Source organism: Labeo rohita, unplaced genomic scaffold (genome assembly GCF_022985175.1).
Source record: "Labeo rohita strain BAU-BD-2019 unplaced genomic scaffold, IGBB_LRoh.1.0 scaffold_30, whole genome shotgun sequence".
In the NCBI taxonomy this organism is placed as follows: Eukaryota; Metazoa; Chordata; class Actinopteri; order Cypriniformes; family Cyprinidae; genus Labeo; species Labeo rohita.
Window position 1 is genome coordinate 1387171 of NW_026129217.1, and position 21405 is coordinate 1408575.

Genomic DNA, 21405 nt, shown 5'->3' on the forward strand with positions numbered 1-21405 from the left:
AGAAAGCCTAGCCTGAAAGTTTGAAGCAGTTGTAATAGTATGAAAGCAGCTAGCATGATTTAACAGGTTGTTAACATGTTTTAGCATAATTAGCTTATTGCTTGTATTTTTATAGGCTGATTACAATGTTGTTAGCATGATTAGCATGTTGTTAGCATAATTATCAAATTACTAGAATGTTGTTAGCATGATTAGCTAGTTACGAGCATATTTCTAGCCTGATTAGCATGTTGATAGCATGTTTCGCGCATGATTATCATGTTACTAGCATGTTGTTAACATGATTGGCATGTTGCTAGTATGATTAGCATGTTACTAGTATGAATAGCATGTAACTAGCACGTTGTTAGCATGATTACCAAGATACTAGCATGTTGTTAGCATGTTTCTAACATGGTTACCATTCTGCTAGCATGATTAGCAAGTTACTAGCATGTTGATAGCATGTTTCTAACATGATTAGCATGTTACTAGCATGTTGTTAGCATGATTTAGATAGATTAGAAATATTAGAGTGAATCTTAAATGAGTGTAAATGGATTAGAAACAGAACATAGAAGTGAAGCTTGATTGAGGCTCAAGGGATTCTGGGAGTTTAGATTTGAATTTTGTCAGTTGGAGTTTGAAGAGTGTTGCTCATTTGAACATTCCCTCAATGTAAGTCTATGGGATTTTTGGTGGTTTTGATAGTCTGGTTTATGAAAACCATAAGCCGGATCAGTCTGAAAAGATACAGCACACCGAGTCAGACCAGTCTGAAGATCTGGACCGAGTTTGGTGGTTCTAGCTTGAAAAAGGAGGAGGTAGATACCGAAATTTGGCTCAGAAGAAGAAGAAGAAGAATATTCCTAAATAGTAACGTTAGATCAGTAAGTTGACTTTCTCAAGACAACTTAATTAATGTTAATCCTAATTCAAACTAAGTGCAACGTGGTTTATTACCTCCAGCACTTGTTTTTATAAGATGCTATATATATAAAACTTTACTTACTTGCCTCACATAGAAAAAAACAACAACAACACACACAGACAAAACGACTGAACTGATGAAAGCATCACATCGCAGCTTAATGTGAATATAGCCAATATTTTTCTAATTGTTAGTCCGTTTGCTCCCTCGTGTGGTTGTCCACAAAAGCGCAGGATGGGTCACGCGTGCACAAAACAACAACAATAGCTGTAATGATGTCGGTCTGACACAGACTGTTTGACATCAGTAGATCTGACAGCAGATTGTCAGCGCAGATCGATCACACTTCATTGTTTGCTGATCCGAAGCGCGTGAAGAGCTCGTTCAGATCTGCGTCACGAACTGATCCGGTGAGTGTCCGTTATGTAACAGCCTATAATAAATGAAATATGAATGATAAACAACCCACAGTGCGTTTTACATTTAAAAACCCGCTAAAACGTTATTTAAATAACGTTTGTTCTCATTTGAAATGTAACACTGATGACGTGCGGGGGTGTAACAGCAGTTAACGGTGTTGTTTATAATCATCCTGCTTTTCCAGGCAGAGGCGTCGACCTTCATCATCTTCATCATCTTCATCTTCTTCATCATGGCTCGTCTCGTAAGATTCGTTTCTCTCGCAGTTTTGTTTGGGTTTGTGAGCGCTGGACTGCACAAAAGATCAGGTAATGCATTTACATCTTTTGTTAGTCATTAAACACGAACTGTTTTTCTTGTGCTTCATAAACATTGGTCTTCGTTTCTCTCAGACCTCTGAGCACTTCAGCGTGTAATCATGCAAATTAATTAAGCGAAGAATAGAGCCTGACATGCCAATGTAAATCCCCTGGAGCTCATATAAAAGGCTTAAATAAAACACATTATGGTCACAGAGGATTGGCCTGTTATTAAAAGCGTTGAGAAAAGTAACAGGCACCACGTGATCAAACTCATGCCCGGGTTGCCAAACCCGCCTTTGTTAAGAACAATTTGGCTACTGTTGCTGTGGATTTAGTTGTTTTTTTCCACCTTATTTTTCCCATAAGAGTGGGTGCAGCCATTTGTAAATTTTTTGTGTCTGGCTTCCGGTCTCATCCAGCTATTTTTAGCTGCACAAAAGCTCCTTTTGCTGCTTGATATTGCTAACAGGTGTGTCTTACCATATTATTTTAATGTATTATCTTAATTATGAACACACTGGTTTGTGGTGCAAACTGTTTTACCCTTTACTGCACTTCAATATTCTTCTCGTTATTTCCCTATGGTGGATTACGAACCGGAAAGCTAACACATTACCAGAAAACAGCTTACTTCCGCATTGAAAAATAAGGTGGATAGCATATGTTGTGTAAATAATGTTTGCTCTAAAATGCATTTTAATATAGTTTGCTCTCCTCAACTGATATATGATCATAGTGCTTATTTGACAGTGTAGGGCAAGAGATTTGCAGAGTCGTTAACAACTTGCGCCATTTTAGTTCATTTGTAATGCTGCCAACTTCAGGCAGAGCCTTGAGAGAGACACAGGATTAGAAACCAAATTAGGATAATGTGATTGGTTTACAGCACTTGTAATACAGATCGACTGTTAATCCCTTATGAAAGTTAACCATGGTTTTACTACAAATTAAACAAAAAAAAAAAACATGGTTACAATAGTTAAACCATGGTAACTACAAATTAGCCATGATTTAGCTACACTAACCATAGCTTAACCAATGTATTTGTAGTAAAACTGTGGTTATACAAATGGTAGTCAATACGGCAAAAAAAACATGATTACTACAATTTTACTATAATAAAATCATAGTTCATTTTCATAAAGGTAAGGGCTTCGCACCAAGGACGATAGACATTATGATAAATATTTAGTTGATAAACTTTAATTTAAAAAAAATAGTAGCACAGTTATAACGAAGGAACTATATTGTTGGAATTATTTTCAGAACAATTCTTCTGAAGCTGATGAATCATTAAAACATGGCCAGTCAATTAGAGTCCATCCGACTTAAGCATTTAAAGCGTCAGATTTGGGGAAATTTGCTTATGGTTTGGGGAAGTGCCACTCAAAAAGTCTGAAACAAATCATTTTAAATAACTAGGCTTCACTACAAACGATCCTAAACCATCAGCTGTAAACTTTCCATCATGCTCAGAAAGACAATGTGCTTTGTATTTAATGGAAAAGTCCACTTCCAGAACAATTCATAAATAATTAACTCACCCCCTTGTCATCCAAGATGTTCATGTCTTTCTGTCTTCAGTCGTGAAGAAATTCACAGACTGAGTACACAGACCATGAACTTAGACGTGATTCGTAGCAGTGATGGGAAGTTCGGATCATGTTACCGATCCGAGTCTCCTTCAGCAAAATTAACAAATCTTTTTTCCGAGTCATTTTGTTCATTTTAGCAAAATATAATTAAAATGTTACATGTTACTTCCCTAACACATCTACTGCTTACACAAACATTGATCACACTACAAACAAGACAAAACTGTAATGCTATAAGAAACAGAAAAGATTAATTCATTCTTTACCTGGGTTTTTAGCCTATGATTAACTCACCTCACCTCTTATCTGACAAGTTTTCGGGTTCGAGTCATTCGTTCATCACGTGACGCCCCATAAGATGAACAAACGACTCGAAAAACCCGAAGACTCGAAACAGGTGAACTAATTCCAGTACAGAACTAATAGGATGTTGCGCATGCGTGACTGAATGAATCACTCCCCCGAGACGACTCGTTCTTTCTGAGTCACATAAAAGATCTGTTCAAAATTAATTATTCAAGAAAGACCCATCACTAATATGTAGCGTCGTGAAAACGCATCCCAGAGCCTGAACTTCCTCGGCTGGGATCGTTTAGAGACCCTTGAAGCTGCATTTAAACTACATTTTGTAAAAAAAATTGTCAAAATCGGGGGCGCCAATCAAGTCCATTATATGGAGAAAAATCCTGAAATGTATTCCTCAAAAACCATAATTTCTTTATGACTGAAGACAGAAAGACATAAACATCTTGGATGATGAGGGGGTGAGTACATTATTTGTAAATTGTTGTTCTGGAAGTGAACTTCTCCTTTAATGTTACATTAGTATCACAAGAATATTTGTGGCAAGCGCCTTTTACAGTCTGCTGTGTTAATTTTCTCCTATTATTGTTCCTATTATATTTGGCAGTAACAACATGAAAAAGACAACATATAGTTTGCATCTGTGGTCTGCTCTCCCAATTTAATGAATGATACATGGGTGAAATAATTCACTGTGAATCACTAAGAATCTTGTTTTTAGCGTCTCTTCTCCGGTTTGTTTCCACACAGGTGCTTGAAAATTGAATTTAATCTTCCCTTTCACCTGTAATTCCTTTCAGCATTGTTTACAGGAATGTTTCTAAAGCAGGGAAATACAATATTTATTATGTCAAGAATGACGCAGAGCACTTTTGAGATATCCATTAATGCTCCAGTTAATGTAGGAACATTTTGGTAAAAGCAGCATTACATGTACATTGCGTAACATAGCGTTATATTACTACAGCAATAATTAATACGTCTGTAATGTTGCTGTGGAAAAACTCATCTGAGCGGTTGGGGATATTAGTGATCTATCAAAAGTGATTTGTTAATGCTTTTTTGTTTGAGGGGTAAAGAGAGATAAAGCCACCTCACTGTACCCAGTTTTTGAAAACTGGTTTCAGATTGATTGATTGAGTAGTTGCTGATTGTTTGCAGATGAACAGAAGTTACTCCCAAAAATTTGCACAAAGGGCTATATAAAAAAAGAAGAGTCTAATTCATAATGTTGATGTAATTACATCATCCATTTTGGATCATAAACTCTAGGAAATAAGACAGTTTTTAAATATAGGGAGGTAAAACATTTGAGAAATGATTAATTACGTAAGTAAATGTAAGCATATAAAAGAAATGTATGCTTTTTTTCTTAAGGGCACAAGAAAAAGAAAACTTCATTTAATTTCAGTTGTCAGTCCAGAAACTTTGCAGTGTTACCTTTATAATCACTGAGGCTGTCGGCTCACTGACTGAGCTCTGCACATTTGTGAAAACACCTTGTAATAAAGGCAATGTTTTGTCATAAATTATGAAGATGTCTACGCTGCACAATGAATGGCTTATTTACATTGTGTTTACTGGTTGTTCGTCGTAATGGAAGGATTTGCAGGTGTGTCGAACACTGAACAAAAAACTCTTTGAGTGGATGCGCCGCTGACTAAACACCTCTGATTGGTCATTGCTTTTTGCCCTCAATGTTTGCTATTGGCTACAGTGCCTTAAAACTGTTAAACACAATTACATTTCACATTTTTATTTTTATTCTTATCCCTATAGTCACTGTTGCCAAATCTGTAGCTACTTTTACACTGTTGCCGCAGGTTGATTTTTGTCTGTGAGTTCAAGTGATCTCCCCTCATCCCCAGGATGCCTTATTGACAGAAGGGAAAGCTACAGAAATAAATGCTATTGGGTTGATTTTGTTTTGCAGACCTGGCAACCCTGCTTGTATTGGAGCAGCTTAATTTACAATGCCCTGCGGTTATTTTGTTTTCGCCGTCTTTGTTCAAGTGTGCGATAAGGCTAATTTTGAAAAGCATGATCTAATGTTGGTTGATAGAGTATTTTACTGTTTAAAGTTAATCAGTAAGTCAATTGTAGTAGCAATTTAGTTGTTTTAAGATAATTAAATAGAATTTTATAACAATATACACTACCAGTCAAAAGTTTTTGAACAGTAAGATTGTGTTTTTTTTTAAATAAGTCTCTTCTGCTCACCAAGCCTGCATTTATTTGATCCACAATCCATCAAAAGCAGTAAAATTGTGAAATATTTTTACAATTTAAAGTGACTGTTTTCTATTTGAATGTATTTTAAAATGACCAGTCTTCAGATCCTTCAGAAATCATTCTGATGTTCTGATTTGCTGTTCAAAAACATTTTTTAATTATTATTATTATCAATATTTAAAACATTTTTCTGTGTCCCTACACACTTCAGCTCCTGTGTTTCTGGAAAAGTCGGATGCACTTAGTGTAATTTCCCGTCAAAAGAGAGCCAACACGGATGGTGAAGAGGCTAAACTCCCTGCCAACCTGGAGAGGGAGTGTTTAGAGGAAGTTTGTGATTACGAAGAAGCAAGAGAAGTCTTCCAGGATACTTATCGTACAGTGAGTATGAATCTTGAACCTGGATTCACCTGTCTACACTAGGTGTGTGTGATGTTGTCTGTGATGAAACTAATTATTGTTTGTGCAACAATGTGCAACCTGAGATTTTTGAGCATTTTGTTTGCTTTGCACAAACCAAACAAAAGCACTGTGATACTGATTTTACAAAACAGTTCAATAAACAATAAGTTAACATTTTAAATTCCACTGTTCATATTTTGTCAACAAAAATGTTTGTTGAGCACAGCAGAACTGTTTTTTGTGTCCGAGCAACACATAGCGCTGCTTCATTACTGAATGAATTGTTTAAGTGAATGATGCAATGACTCAACTGTGATTAGTTTCATATATAAAGTGTCAGTTCACTTTAAAATGTTTGTTTAAAATGCAAATATCATGTAGTGGAAAAGTTCATTCAACCAGCCAAGATATCAGCACAAAAACACACTCAGCAAAATCTTGTCCAATTAGCATTACTGAAAAATTGAGATATGTTTGGTCCCACTTTATATTAGGTGTCCTTAACTACTTTGTTCTTACATTTAAATTAATCATTTGGTACAGTGCACTTACTGTGTACATGCATGTTTTTACAGTGTACTTATAATTTTAAAAATACCTATATGTAATTAGTTTCTGTAACAACACTTATAACACTGTTGACCCATCCCTTACACCTTAACCCATCCTTAAACCTACCCATACCACCAAACCTGTCCCTAACCTTACCCGTAACCCACCTTAATAGAAGCAAAAGTGTTTTGCTATACAATGTGACCACAATAAGTACATTGTACTTATTTCTGGATGTAGTTAAGGCCACCTAATATGAAGTGTGACCAAATGTTTTTGTGAATATCACACACATCTAGTCTTTATAATTATCTAATATACACAGTTGCACTTTTAATCATGTACAGATTGAAATGGATTGTGTTTGTTTTTTTTAAAGGATATCTTCTGGTCTGTCTACATTGGTAAGTTATGAATTTTGCAAATGCTTGAAGGTCATGTGAGAAAGTCTAGTGTGAACTGTCTAGTGTGTTGTGTGGAATCAGCTGATCCCCTTGTTTCCCTGATGCAATCAAACTGATTAGAGAAGCTTAAGAAATATAGATATAAAACATATTGGACCTATTGTGTGTCCAGGTTAACTGGTTATTACATGAAACTAACAACAATTGGTTTTGCTGGGAAAACAGTTAATTTTATATAGTTTCACCGGTCACATGGTTTTGCACATGGAAATGCTATGATTGACCAGTCATAATCAAGCCTTCCAGAGAACCATGTACTAAAGCTGAAGATATGGTGTAGTGTGGTTTTATACATTTACAGATTATATAATGTTTTCTATGTACGATGTGTGTGCCTGATGATGTTTAACACACTAGATGGTGACCAGTGCGCTGAGCAGCCGTGCAAAAATGGAGCCATGTGTTCAGATAGCGTGGGGGGCTACGACTGCATTTGTAAATCAGGCTTTTCAGGAATCCACTGTGAGACAGGTATGTAACTGAACCCCCATTTTGATTGAGCTCTATTTAAAAAGTACACATTAAAGGGATCATGAAATGCAAAATTAAAATGTCTAGAATTAGGCTTTCCACACTTCTGAAATGCCAGGATTTCCCCTCCACGTCCCTTAACAAATCAAGAAGGTCTACCTTTTAACTTTCTATAGCTGACAAGATAATCTTTACCATTCAGAAATCGAAATCCACTACTTGTCAACTTGGTCCTCTTCCAACACATTAAAAGTTTGTTCATCTCCTTTGTCTTCTTTAATCACTGGGATTCATTCATTTTTTCCCCCTCATCACTTAAAACTGCTATAATAACTCCCATACATAAAACAACAGAAAAAAATCCAACTCATTTTGTCAACTTCAGGGTTTGAAAATTCACACAATTCAAAAAACATTACACTTTTTTGCTTATATCATTTGATGTATAAAACTAACATGCTAAGCCAGTTGGTAGTAGTATTCACAGATGCAAAAAGAGGAAGAGATGAACCGAATCAAGTGAGTGAGTCATTTACGCTGGAACCGCTCGGATTGATTCAAACTTGTGACTTTGATCATTCATTTTAAAAGAGAGAAAACAAAACAGTTCAGATTAAAAGAGACATTCATTTTCAAATTTCAACACTGCTTGTAATAATTTTAAAAAGCATGCAGTGATGGTTGAATCATTTGATTCAGATTGGGGCTTTGGTGCTGGTTCACGAATCATTTGACTCAAATCAGGACTTCGGACCACATGTCGCAATTCATTTCATTACAACTTCAGAGCGGGTTTCAGAATCATTTCACAAATTGAATAATTTGCAATCTGCATTTCGAGTTCTGATCTCAAATGATGGTTCATGAATCATTATTCAGATTGGGACTTTGAGACATGGATTGTGAATCATTTGATATAGATTGGGATTTTGGAGCGGTTTTTGTATTTTGTATTTATTTCTTTCTCTTTTTGTTCTTAAAGTTGACATCATTGCATACTTTGCATGTGCTTCACTTTATTTTTGCTGTTTTGTTTCATTAGTATATTTTTTTTAAATCTTTTTTTTAGAATTTGAAAGAGAAGACATTGTTTGCTAAGTGACATCTCTGATTAAAGTCCTTGAAAATCTAAAAAGTAGTGGTTGAAAGTCCTGGGATTTCATTTTACAGTATCTGTACAAGCCCTGCAACTTTCATCCTATATCAAATGTATTTGTAAAATACTAGAAAAGCAAGTTGCAGCACAGGTGTCTCATTACCTTTCAGACAACAATTTGTTCTAAACGTTCTGGCTTCCATCCACCTTCATAGCACAGAAGCTGCACTTGTCAGAACTACTAATGATCTGCTTATGGCAGGGGATTCTGGTTAGCTGACGATACTCATTTGTTTGTTCTAATTGTTCTTTTGATACAATATCACATAACATCCTCATAGACAAACTGGACTCGCTTGTCTGTCATAGTTTAACCACTGGTGTTCCCCAAGGCTCAGTTTTGGGCCCTTTTATTTATTTATCTACTGCTTAGTATAGAAAACCATGATCTGCACTCACAAAAATTGTCTTCTTTTAACATTTAATTTTGCATTAATCACCAGCAGGACAAACACAGACTTTTTTAGGCTTCTTCAGTGAAATTAAAAACAGTTTTTCATCTATTTTGCCTAAACTCAATAGTGGTAAAACTGACATTTTACTAGTACAAAATCTACTTAGGCTAAATCTGAAAGCTTTTCTGTGATTATTGACCAGTCTATAGTTTTTCTATTCACGCAGGTTAAGTCTGGGTTATTATTATTCGTTCTGCATATTTTAGTTTATGAAAAATAACACCACTTTATAACACTTCACAATAAGGTTGGTTATTTAACATTAGTCAGTTAACATAAACTAAGAATGAACAGAACTTCGACAGCATTTATTAATCTTGATGTTAATTTCAGCATTTACTAATGTATTATTACAATCAAAAGTTGTGCTTGTTAACAGTGATTAATAAACTGTGAACTAACATGAACTAACAATGAACAACTGTATCTTCATTAACTAACATTAACAAAGATTAGTAAATATTGTAATAAATGTATTTGTTCATGTTAGTTAATATGATAACTAATTTTAACAAATGACACCATATTGTAAAGTGTTACCACATAGACAGTCTTCAGCCGCTTTGACAATAAATAGCACAGCTATCCTTGTACATGCCTTAGTTTTATTACATATAGATTATTGCAGTTCTCTTCTCTTTGATCTTCTTTCTAAATTTCTATATAAACTGCAGCTGGTCCAGAATTCAGCTACACAAATTACCTCTAGAATTCTTTCCACAGAGACATTTCTCCTGTTTCTCATTTGCACTTGCTCCTGGTAAAATATCACATTGATTTCAAAATCTTGCTCCTCTTAATAATCTAGCTTCTTCATATCTCTCTGATCTTCTTCAAATTAATATTCCTGCTCGGACCCTCAGATCTTCATCATTTTTTTTTTTGTTTTTTGTCTTACCACACATCTGGCTGTACAGTATGGGGGTCACAGACATTTGTAACAGCAATAGTCTCCATAGCTTTAAATCTTATTGTAAAACTAATTTATTTAAACAGGCTTATTTACGATTTTGCTTGTACTAAGCAATATTTTATTTCTCAGTGTCTTAATGTAAGTTACAGTATGCTCTGTAAGGTGACCTTGAGTGTCATGAAAGGTGTCTATAAATAAATTTAATGAATGATGATGATGAGATCTGTCAACAATTCATGTCAGTCATGTCAGTCACAAGAGCTTGGATACAGAGCAGTGAATCCAGAAAGATCTGAAAATGTATTTCATGACCCTTTCAACAAAATTATGACATACTGTACAACACTACACATTTTGTTTGACCTGCTTAAAGGAGAAGTTCACTTCCAGAATTTTTTTTTACAGATAATATACTTTGTCATCCAAGATGTTTTTGTCTTTCTTTCTTTAGTCGTAAAGAAATTGTTTCTTGAGGAAAGAAATTCAGAAATTATCTCCATATAATGGACTTCAATGGTGCCCCCAAGTTTGAACTTCCAAATTGCATTTTAAATGCAGCTTCAAATGACTCTAAACGATCCCAGCCGAGGAAGAAGGGTTTTATCTAGCGAAATGATCAGCCATTTTCTAAACAAATTGACAATTTATGTACTTTTTAACCTTGAACGCTCGTCTTGTCTAAGTCTGCGTGAACTCTGCTTTTTTCCAGTTCAATACAGTCAATACAGTTAGGGCATGTCAAAAAACTCCTGTCTCGTTTTCTTCCCCAACTTCAAAATCATCTTACATCACTGCAGAAGTTTTGACCCAGTGTTTACAAAGTGAACATGCAAAGAAGATCAAACGTCCTTTACCAAAAAAAAGGGTAAAACAGCGATGTAAGATGATGCAGTTTAAAAAAAAAAGAGACTGAGTTATTTACGTACCCTAACTGTATTGACCTGGATTACACAGGCTACGCTTGTGCACCACAGAGTCAAGACAACACCAGCATTTTAGGTTAAAAAGTTTATAAATTGTTTATAAATTTTGCTAGATAAAACCCTTTCTTTTCTCGGCTGGGATCATTTAGAGCCATTTGAAGCCAGATTTAAACTGCATTTTGAAAGTTCACACTTGGGGGCACAATTGAAGTCCATTATATGAAGATAGAAAGACATGAACATCTGGGATGACAAGGGGTGAGTAAATTGTGTTAATTTGTGTTGTGGAAGTGAATTTCTCTTTTAAATAGGGCTTGAAACTCTATAAAGTTAATCATTTGATAAGAACTTTTACAGCTACTTTATTTCTATTATATATATATATATTAATTGTATTTATTGTATGACGCTGAATGATGTTTGTTTGTTGTCATTCTCACTGAACTCACTGGTTTTTGTCACATCTAGATCAAACGGTATGTGTAATCGATAAGAGCAAAGGTTGCAGTCAGTTCTGTAAGCCGGGCTATACGTCATACGAGTGCTCGTGTGCGTACGGCTGGAAACTGCAGGAGAGAGAGAAATGTGTGCCGGCTGGTGAGTCCCTTACGCATCACAACCAGTTTAGAAACAATGCATAAACGGGTTAAAAAATTAACTTAACAGCTGATAATGGCAGATGAGTTGACAAAATGTACTATTCACAAAACCGTTTTGTGTTATCATTGTTTTTAAAACTAATTATTTTGTAAAAAAAACAATCAATAGTTGTTTTTTAAAATGTGTTTCAATAAAGCATGTTTTATTAGTATTATGCATATATTTTTTTTGTTATATATACACTATTTAAAAAAAACGAAAGTATTTTTTGTTGTGACTAAGTGTATATTTTTTTCTTTAGTGACCTTTCCATGTGGAAAAGTGGCAAGTTTGAGTCAGTGGGCCAGACGTCAGTCATCTAACGTACAGTCAGACTATGAAGGACTCACCTGCGGCTCAGAAGAGTGTCCCTGGCAGGTGAATAAACCACACTTGATCTTCCAGACATTATGTTTGTTGTTGATGCTAGATACCAAAATTCAAAGCCAGTCTGTAGCAGTGTTAATTTTGACAGCAGATTCTGACTTAGTCTTTGAAATAATACACCATTTAGTTTTAGTCCTATTTTAGTCATCTGAAATCTTTTAGTCTTAGTCTAGTTTAGTTGACTAAATATCAACTAAATAAGAGTTTTAGTCTTAGTCTAGTTTTAGTAGACCAAATATTAGCAGATTTTTCTCCATAATTCACGTAATTGTTAGTATATTACAATATATGAAAGCATATAGACCATATAGGCACATATCTAATTGTTGTAATAAAAAACATTTATTTTATTAAATGTCAAAAACATGAGTCTTTTTCACAAAAATAACCATAAGACCTGCTCTCCCTGAACAATATACATGCTCCCTGAAAAAGATATGCATTGTCCCTGAATTATATGAAACGCATATGACATTCTTTCAAGATAAAGTACAGCATTATTGAAATAGATAACCAATGAACTTACTGTCTTCTACGGTCTTCGCACAAGGTATCTAAATATAAAAAATAAAAATCACTACTGTAAATGTTCATGTACCTCAAGAGAAGTTAAATAACTGCTAAGACACAATGCCTTGCTACTCTGTAAAATCAACGTTTCTGTCTGTCCGTCTGTTCATGAGACATACCGCTGCCCTCGGACCGCGTGCACAAAACGTTAGCGTGTTGCTAACAAGAAAAGTCAACTTAAAATTAGCCAAAGCTTTGTAACCAAGACTGTGCAACCAAGTATAATGTATAACTAAATATAATGTATGACAAACGTCCTCATAACTTGAAAACCGCGGCTTTTGAAAATGGCTTTGCCAAGATCAACCTGCCCTCAAAAGATTCGCTCTGATTGGATTTCCCCACAAAAGGGTAGTTCTCATTGGATCTCTTCTCCATTCGTCCCACCCCAACATTTTCCTCTCGTTTTTATTTGTTGACTAAAGTGTCAGTTAAATTTCGTCATCGTCTTCGTCATTTTTATTTAGTTTTTATTTAGTTTTCGTCTGTAAAAAATGTTTGTTGACGAATATTTTTCGTCATAGTCTTCGTCAACGAAATTAACACTGATCTGTAGATATTTATATAAAATTATACTGTATTGATACGAATATAAGACGACTTATTATAAGACACCTTTTGGAAAAAGGCTTTTTGAGAAAGAAAATCTTGTGTTATTTTCATATTGCGTATTTTTCCTGTTTTAATTTTTGTCTTGAAAGTCTAGAAAATACTGGCAAAATATACCCACAATCACTAATTGAAATACACTTTTGATATACCATAAAAACAACAGGTAGCCCATCTGAATTATATAATAATAAGGCTATCAACCTCATAGTAGCCTATTGTAGTCTTCAAATCTGGGTGCTGTCTTACATTTTAGAATCGCTTACAGAGGAAGTTTGGTCCCGTTAGGCTAACATGGCAGTCACGACTCATGCCACTGTAAGCTTTTATATTTCTTTTGTTTTCAATCGCGATGTTCTAACATTTCAACACACATTACATTACTTATTTGTGGGCACACTCATTTTTATATTTGGGTCAATACGGTATGATGTTCACAGACTCAAACAGTGTTTTTTTCTGTAATTATTTAGAAATTTGGCTAGTATGAGATGACGAGTGTTTTAAAATCCGTTCAGATTTTAAGTCATACAGTGTATTCCAGCCTTAAGTAATTTATATCTGCTTGAGTTAGAGTTGAACAAGCAGAGTCAGAATTTTTCTACCACCTACAAAGGCCGGGACACACCAAGCTGACAAGAATTAGATACGCTGAAAGCCAACGGTGTTGTTGCTTTGCGTCAACAGTGTCTGGACCAAAAATGTGCGCTTGAACACATTGCACAGACAACAGTCGACTGAAAACTAAAGCCCAAAGTATACGTTACCGTATGCGCACAGTTGAACGCTTAGCCTTTCAAGGTATATTCCATTTGACGCTTTGCGAGAATGCAGGTGGTTGACGCACGTACTTTTTCCCTGTAAGTTGATAAGTCTTTTAAACCAAAGCTGAGCTGTCTCATACCCTCTCACTCACAAGCGCTTGTCAATAGCCGGATTTCCATCCAAAGTTGCGAATTTAACTTATGCACAAAATTGGAAATCACAAAAAACATTTGCGAATAAGCACCGTTTCCATCCAATGAGTTAAAGAGAACAAAATCATTACTTCCTGATAAATGATGACTAAGAAAAGCAGGAGAGCTTGAAGCCGCTGAATATAATAATTTTTATATATTACTTGCCCAGACGAAATATAACAAATGCAGTTACTGCTTTCAGAGGCGGATGCCTGCTGTTTGGGAGGCAGTTATACAGAAATACTTTGACAATAGACTTTACTCAGGCATTTCAGAATGACCATAACATTTTTTAGATGCTGTGCAATAAGATCGGTCTGCCGGTCAGTCAAGTTATCCCATCCCATAGCACAAAGCCACATGTTTTTTTGTGGAATTTATTCACAAAATGTGTTTCCATCTCCCATTATTCGCATTATAAATTTTTTTTTTCCCAAATTCTGGCATTTCCATCACTCGTTTCTGATGCAATACTTCAAAATGCAGGTGATGACAAGGTGATGGAAACATAGCTAATGTGAGCATCTGTTGTTGTTGCAATTTCCACTATTTTGTTGTCCTTATTCCGTCTCTTTAGTTTTGTTTTCTACTGTGAAACAACGGAATAGGACAGTGTTGCCAATCATCTGTTACGTTTGTAACCCTTGTTCCCTGTAGGAGGGAGTGAAGACGTTACGTCGACTGACGTCATAGGTCATAGGGTCTCATTTGGGAGCCCAAGTCACCTATATGAGTGGAATTTGCATGCCAAGCCACTCCCCATACATACATGTATATAAGATGGCAGAGTGAATCCACTTATTCAGGTTTGTGCTGAGGAGCCGAGACGCATCCCAGCATTCAGCGCAGTTCAACGTTGTGGCATGAGGGACGTAACATCTCCGTTCCCTTCTTCAGGAAACAAGGGTTACATACGTAACCGAGACGTTCCCTTTCAGTCAGTCACATTAGATGTCACGTTGATTGACGTCATGGAGTCCCTATGGAAAACGCCACAACCTGAACTGATTACGTTATTGAGGTACAAATGCTGACAGGCAAGCGTGTTAGGACAGATGAAGCTCAATACGTAACCTTCCCAACGCCCTGTAAGCCAGATAACAGGCCCACCAGGGGTGCCAGGATTCTGAAGAAGTCATTGGGGTGTGGAGCACAATGACAGAATGTAAGGCCATGTGAGAAAAATTTGGAAAAACTAAGGGAAGAAAGGGGAACATGGTGGGAATAAACCGTAGGAATAATGAAACATTAATGCCAAGTCCGGAGGGGAAAGAAGGTAGCCCACTACCAGACGCAATAACAGACTACTCCATCTAATCTGAACTGCGGGGCAATGGAGGACTCAGAGTTCACCGAAGGCAGCAAGCCAGCCTCCTGCAATTTACATGATGTTACCCAACATACAGTAGGACACAGGCTTCATGCAAAGGTGTTAGGTGTCACCTATCCCGCAGCTCTGGGTATGTCTGCAAGTGGAGTGGAGTGAGCCCTCACTCTCTGGGAGCATGGCTCACTTTGGCATTGGTATGCCAAGGTGATGGCATCCACTACCCAATGAGCTGACCTCTGTTTGGAGAAATGCATTCCCCTTCTGCTGACCTCCAAATCAGACAAAGAGCTGCTTGAATGGGACACAGCAACGCAAAGGCAGAGTTTGCCACCTCCGGGGACAGCACTTGCAGGTTTGCCACCTGATCTCAAAAAAGAGTGGTGGGAACCTTGTGCACATAACCAGGCTGGGGTCTCAAGGTAATGTGAGAATCAGCAAGACCAAACTCTAGGCACCATTCGTTGACCTCAGAATGCGTGCAGGTCCCACACCTTCTTGATGGAAGTGAGCGCAATCAGGAGCGAAGTCTTGAGACAGATATTTCAGCTCAACTGAGTCAAGTGGCTCAAAGGGATCCCTCCTTAGGCCTATGAGGACCACCGATAGATCCCAAGAGGGGATGAGGTGAGACCTAGGGGGATATAGTCTCCTTGCACTTTTCAGGAATCTGACGATTAGGTTATGCTTCCCCAGGGATGCATCATGATGGGCCACGATGGCAGCGATGTACACCTATAAAGTGGACAGCCTCCGCTCCAGCGTTTCTTGCAGGAATTAACGCATCATAGCAACTGAGCATCTCTGAGGGTCCTCTCGGTGAGAGGAACACCTTTCAGTAAACAGACCACACTTCAGACCGTAGGCCTGCCTCATAGAGGGGGCCCCAGCCTGAGTGATACTATCTATCACAACCTGCGGAAGACCAGAGAGGTCTACCTTGTCCCGTCCAGAAGCCAGACATGGGGCTAAACTTGCTAACTAACACATTATTAGGAAAGGCGATCACAAAGATTCATAAAAAACCCTTATATTCACTTGTGCTGTAAGTGAACCGGGATCACGAATGATTTGTGCGAACATAGACGGATATGTAAATCGGGAGGTTCATTCCCTTCACAAACAAACGTAATCCACTGCATCTTCAGTGGCTCAGATGTCGGGAGTAAATGATGACCACTATGTTCATTATTACATCCAGCAACACAACACCTCAATCACTCAATCAGAGATATTCTTGAACTTACATCCCTGCTCTGGCATCGAAACGAAGAGGGCGGACTGTGGAGCTGGTCTGAGGTAAATCGCTCATGTCAGTCAACTTTGGTGTGAGCGGCCTCTGTTGGTGTGACGCCACACTGACAGACATCTGAGAACAGCTCGATTTGAAAAAGGGGATATTATTTTTACAGATTAATTAAAAACCACTGCATGGATTTTTATCATTATAGGGTAATTTGTACATACACTGCCAACACACATTAATGTTTAAACATGAAAAAGTCAACTTAGCATCCGATGACCCCTTTAAAGCGATACTTCAAAATGCACATAAAAACAGGGTGTTGGAAACATAGCTAATAGTGTATATTAGTCATCCAAAAGGAGAAACCGAATCAAGCAGATACAAGATACATGCAGATACATGAAAACAAAGCAAAACTTGCTTATCATTTTGAATATCAGTTGATAACTTTCTTCATTTTAAGCAGCTCATGTTGTTATGAAAATATTGACATATTGAAATGCTTGGGTAAGATCGTGTAACATTAGAACAGCCTTCCGCCTCTGCCGCCTGCAGTTACTTGCTTGTTTTCATCACTTTTGCTTTAATTCTCATGCACTGACTTGTTTGCTAAACTGAACATCAATCAGAGTTGTCACTTAACAGTGTGCAAATCCTTACATCCAGGATTCTAAACTCTGGCCTTCGAGGTCCACTTTCCTGCAGAGTTTTGCTTCCAGCCTAATCAAACACACCTGCCTGTAGCTTTCTAATGATCCAGTGTGTTTGATTAGGGTTGGAGCTAAACTCTGCAGGAAAGTAGACCTTGAAGGCCAGAGTTGAGAACCTCTTCCCTGCCTTACATTGTGTACATGTACTTGTTTTCTCAAAGGCGATGTTGCGACATGGATCGGTTGGCTTCTGCAGTGGGGTGATCTTCAAAGAAAACATGGTTCTCACTACAGCCCAGTGCATTGGGAAGTACAGCGACTTTCAGGTGGCAGTGGGTGAGATGCCATTATGTTCTCAGAAATTAAATGAAACATGTTGAACGGCAATTTCCTAAAATGCTAAAATATATAATTGCTAAAATTCTACAGGTAAAAGGGTGACCTCATTCGAAGCAGGGGAGCAGACGCTTCAGGTAAAGCAGGTGCACATCCATCCGCTCTATGCTGAGGGCAAACCTGACAATGACATGGCTGTAGTAGAGCTGACGCAGAAGATCGTCTTCAAGAAGAGCGTGCTTCCGGCCTGTCTGCCCGAGAGAGACTTTGCTGACAGTGTGCTCATGGCGGGCGACTACATGGGTGTCGTCACCGGCTGGAAGGAAGTTTCAGGTGTAACGGATCTTCAGGGGAACCTCATGTTAAATCACCTGTCCTATGACAAACTGCCGGTTTGTTCGCAGCGCCACTCTGGTCAGGTTGGTGGACGTCTTAGTATTTTATGGGGTTGTGGGATTCCTAGTAATGCATCTTGAAATCTAGCAAATGCAATCTAGTAAATGCGTCTTGATTTAAGACACTTTGACTAGAAACAAGACAAAAATACTAAGTAAAATAAGCCTTTTTTGCAGTGTACATACACTGCAAAAAACTGATTCCTCTGTTTTTTTTGTCTTGTTTTCCAGTCCTAAATCAGGATTTGAGATGGAAAATAAAGTCTTGTTTTCTGAGAAATTAACAAAATTAAGTGTTTATGCTTGGAACAAGAACAAGTATTTATTAAAAGATACAAGTATCTTTTTTCTTTTGAATTACGTTGATTTTTCTAAAAAAAAATTATGTGCTCGTTTTAAGCATAAACACACTTCATTTTAATAAGATAAAACTTAGACATTTGCACTGGACACAAAAAACAAAGACACTGATAACGCAATCTTGGAACTTTCTAGAAGTTTAGAGAACACACTGACCTATTGTGATCCCTTCAAATTATTCTTTATATCCATCTTTTTCTTCATCATGGAAGTAAGAAATTGTTTGCACTACAAACCAGTGTGTTTGTAATTAAGATAATACATTAAAATAATTTGGTAAGACACCAACATGCAATATCAAACAGCAAAACAAGCAAGTTTTGTACAGCTAAAAATAGCTGGACGCGGATGAGACCGGAAGCCTGACCCATAAAATTTACTCTTATAGGAAGAAAAAGGTGGATATTCTTTACCTGGTCTTAAAAAAATCTTAAATTCACCTTCATAAAACCATAGAAACCCTGGATTAAACTCTAGTAACATTACTAGATAACATTCAACTGTATGAACATGAGAAGCCCCTAGAAGTCTCCATGATTTTGTCAATATTGAGGTGTTGGGATCAGCTGGTGCACAAATTGTTTAAAAATAATGGGAGGACACATACAAAAAAAAAAAACGGAGTATACAGTACGGGGGATAACAGCAGGGTGAATCAAAGTTATTTAAAGCAGCTACATATAACTGAGTGCTTTTATTTTGTGTTCAGGTCACCAACAAAATGGCCTGTACTATGCCTCGAGCTAAAGCAGACTGCATCCTTGGAAACGGCAGCCCTGTGCTCACGCTGTACAGAGAGGTGTTCTTCCTCACCGGCATAGTGAGCAAGCCTTCGGGAACCGACTGCAAGAACGGTTACGTCTTACAGAAAGTGTCCCGCTTCTTGCCGTGGTTGAACACATTCATGCGCCCGCAGTGAAAGAGGAAAGAGCGAATGTGCAATACACTTCTACCTTGTTTTTGTTTTAGTTTACATTGCCATTGTGTCCACTTCCACGCAGCAGATTAGAAACGTCAAGGGAGTGTTCCAGAAAAAAAAGGTTAACTTACTGTCACATGTATCCTGAACCCAAACCATACTGGTTTTTCTTATTTTGTTTAATGGCAAATTACACTCTTGCATAGACATGTCTATTGTGCAATGTTATCCTTTTTCCTCATTCCCCTTTTTTTCTGAAGTTTTTGAGGTAAAATGAAATGAGAATTGGATTATGTTATAATAACATGCACTGATTAATCTTTTACAGTAACACAATGAATGTGGAATAAAGGGGGTTTATGTTTTTTGATTATTTAAGTTCCCTGACCTATGTTAGTCAAGGTTTTTTTTTGTACCAAAACACCTCCTAAATGAGATATATATGACCATTGTATTGCTAATTGACCATGAGTAGTGCAGGTGGAACAAATAGGAAGCCAATTAGAGCTAGCTTTCTTTTTTTAAGCTTGACTAAGCTTGACTTGAAATAATTGAACTAATATAAACTGATCATCTGCTTGGCTGTTTAGCAATAATAGGAACATTTGCATTTTATCATATATACTGATCTGATTATTTGACTGCTGGCCATAAATAAAAAATAATATTAAAGAGAGGAACTGATGTCTGTCTTAAGATGCGGATACTTCAAAATATATCTGTGTTCTCACTGTTTGACTGTGTGTCAAGTTCAGCTCTGGGATGATCAAGAAATCGCCCACAGGAGGTGGGTCTGGGTAGCAGTTTAGCCTTGTGAGATTGCTGATTCAAGATATAAACACATGGCAGCAGCTGTTTACATGAAACAGAAGAAAAACAAAAGGAAAACTGTAAATAATAAAATCAATGTCTAATTGTAATTGAAAAGACTACTGATTCACATGAATGCAGTGATCTGTCACTTTACATTAAAGAGCGTAAAAAACGCATTATTGTAAGACATTATTTCGTGTTTATTCTTGAAACATTTTGACTTTATTCTCATAAATTTTGACTTTATTCTTTAAATTTCCTCTTTATTCTCAAACCATTTCAAATTCTTGTAATTTGACTTTATTCTCTAAATATTTTGACTTTATTCTTGAAACATTTTGTCTTTATTTTCGAAACATTTTGAATTCTTATTTAAAATTTATTCCTGAAATATTTTGACTTTATTCTTACAATATTTCAACTTTATTCTCGTAAATTTCGACTTGATTCTCAAACCATTTTGAATTCTTTTAATGTTGACTTTATTCTCAAAATATTTCTACTTTTTTCTCATAAATTACTTTATTCTTACTTTAAAACGTTTTGAATTCTTGTCATTTTGACTTTATTCTTGAAATATTTTGACTTTATACTCATAAATTTTGACTTTATTCTCAAAACATCTCAACTTTTTCTCATAAATTTCGACTTTATTCTCAAAACATTTTGAATTCTTGTCATTTTGACTTTATTCTCAAAAAATTTCAACTTTCTCAAAATATGTAAACTTTAATCTCGTAATTTTAGATTTTTTTTTTTATGTACTAAAACGTTGAGACTTGAAAAAGGGAAAAAAAAACGTTCTGAAAATGGCAGATTCAAATTCGAGATCACGTCAAAATTGACTACGGCACGCGTTTCACTATCTACATCACTGGAGCTGTTGTTAGACTATCGGCTTTTGTAGTGTTTAGACCAATCACACATTAGTGGGTGGAGTTAGTGAAAATAGCCTCTGCCAACAAGGTGCTTATTTTATTGCCCCTAATAAGACACTGCTTTGACCGAGCTGTCACCAGCCTCTTTGAAAGTTGTGAGATGAAAGCCGTTCTCTCCGAGTGGAATTAGGGCCTCTTCAGTTCATTTTACAAATGCTC

The 21405-nt window shown here is 36.7% G+C and overlaps 1 protein-coding gene across 1 annotated transcript; it reads left to right on the forward strand.

Moving 5' to 3' along the window:
* The first annotated feature begins 1133 nt into the window (after positions 1-1133).
* Positions 1134-20171, forward strand: proza (protein Z, vitamin K-dependent plasma glycoprotein a). Its single transcript, XM_051102862.1, has 10 exons — positions 1134-1320; positions 1515-1638; positions 5974-6143; positions 7096-7120; positions 7538-7651; positions 11567-11695; positions 12000-12115; positions 17707-17821; positions 17915-18240; positions 19286-20171. Exons 2-10 carry the CDS (start codon positions 1563-1565, stop codon positions 19493-19495), a joined length of 1281 nt encoding a protein of 426 aa, XP_050958819.1. The 5' UTR covers positions 1134-1320; positions 1515-1562; the 3' UTR covers positions 19496-20171.
* Positions 20172-21405: the final 1234 nt, after the last annotated feature.

Bases quoted from the DNA above. Each gene is read 5' to 3' on its own strand.
- proza (XM_051102862.1), top strand. From the start codon at position 1,563: ATGGCTCGTCTCGTAAGATTCGTTTCTCTCGCAGTTTTGTTTGGGTTT. The intron at 7,652-11,566 runs GTATGTAACTGA...TGTCACATCTAG, and splicing joins AGGAATCCACTGTGAGACAG to ATCAAACGGTATGTGTAATC. The intron at 12,116-17,706 runs GTGAATAAACCA...GTTTTCTCAAAG, and splicing joins CAGAAGAGTGTCCCTGGCAG to GCGATGTTGCGACATGGATC.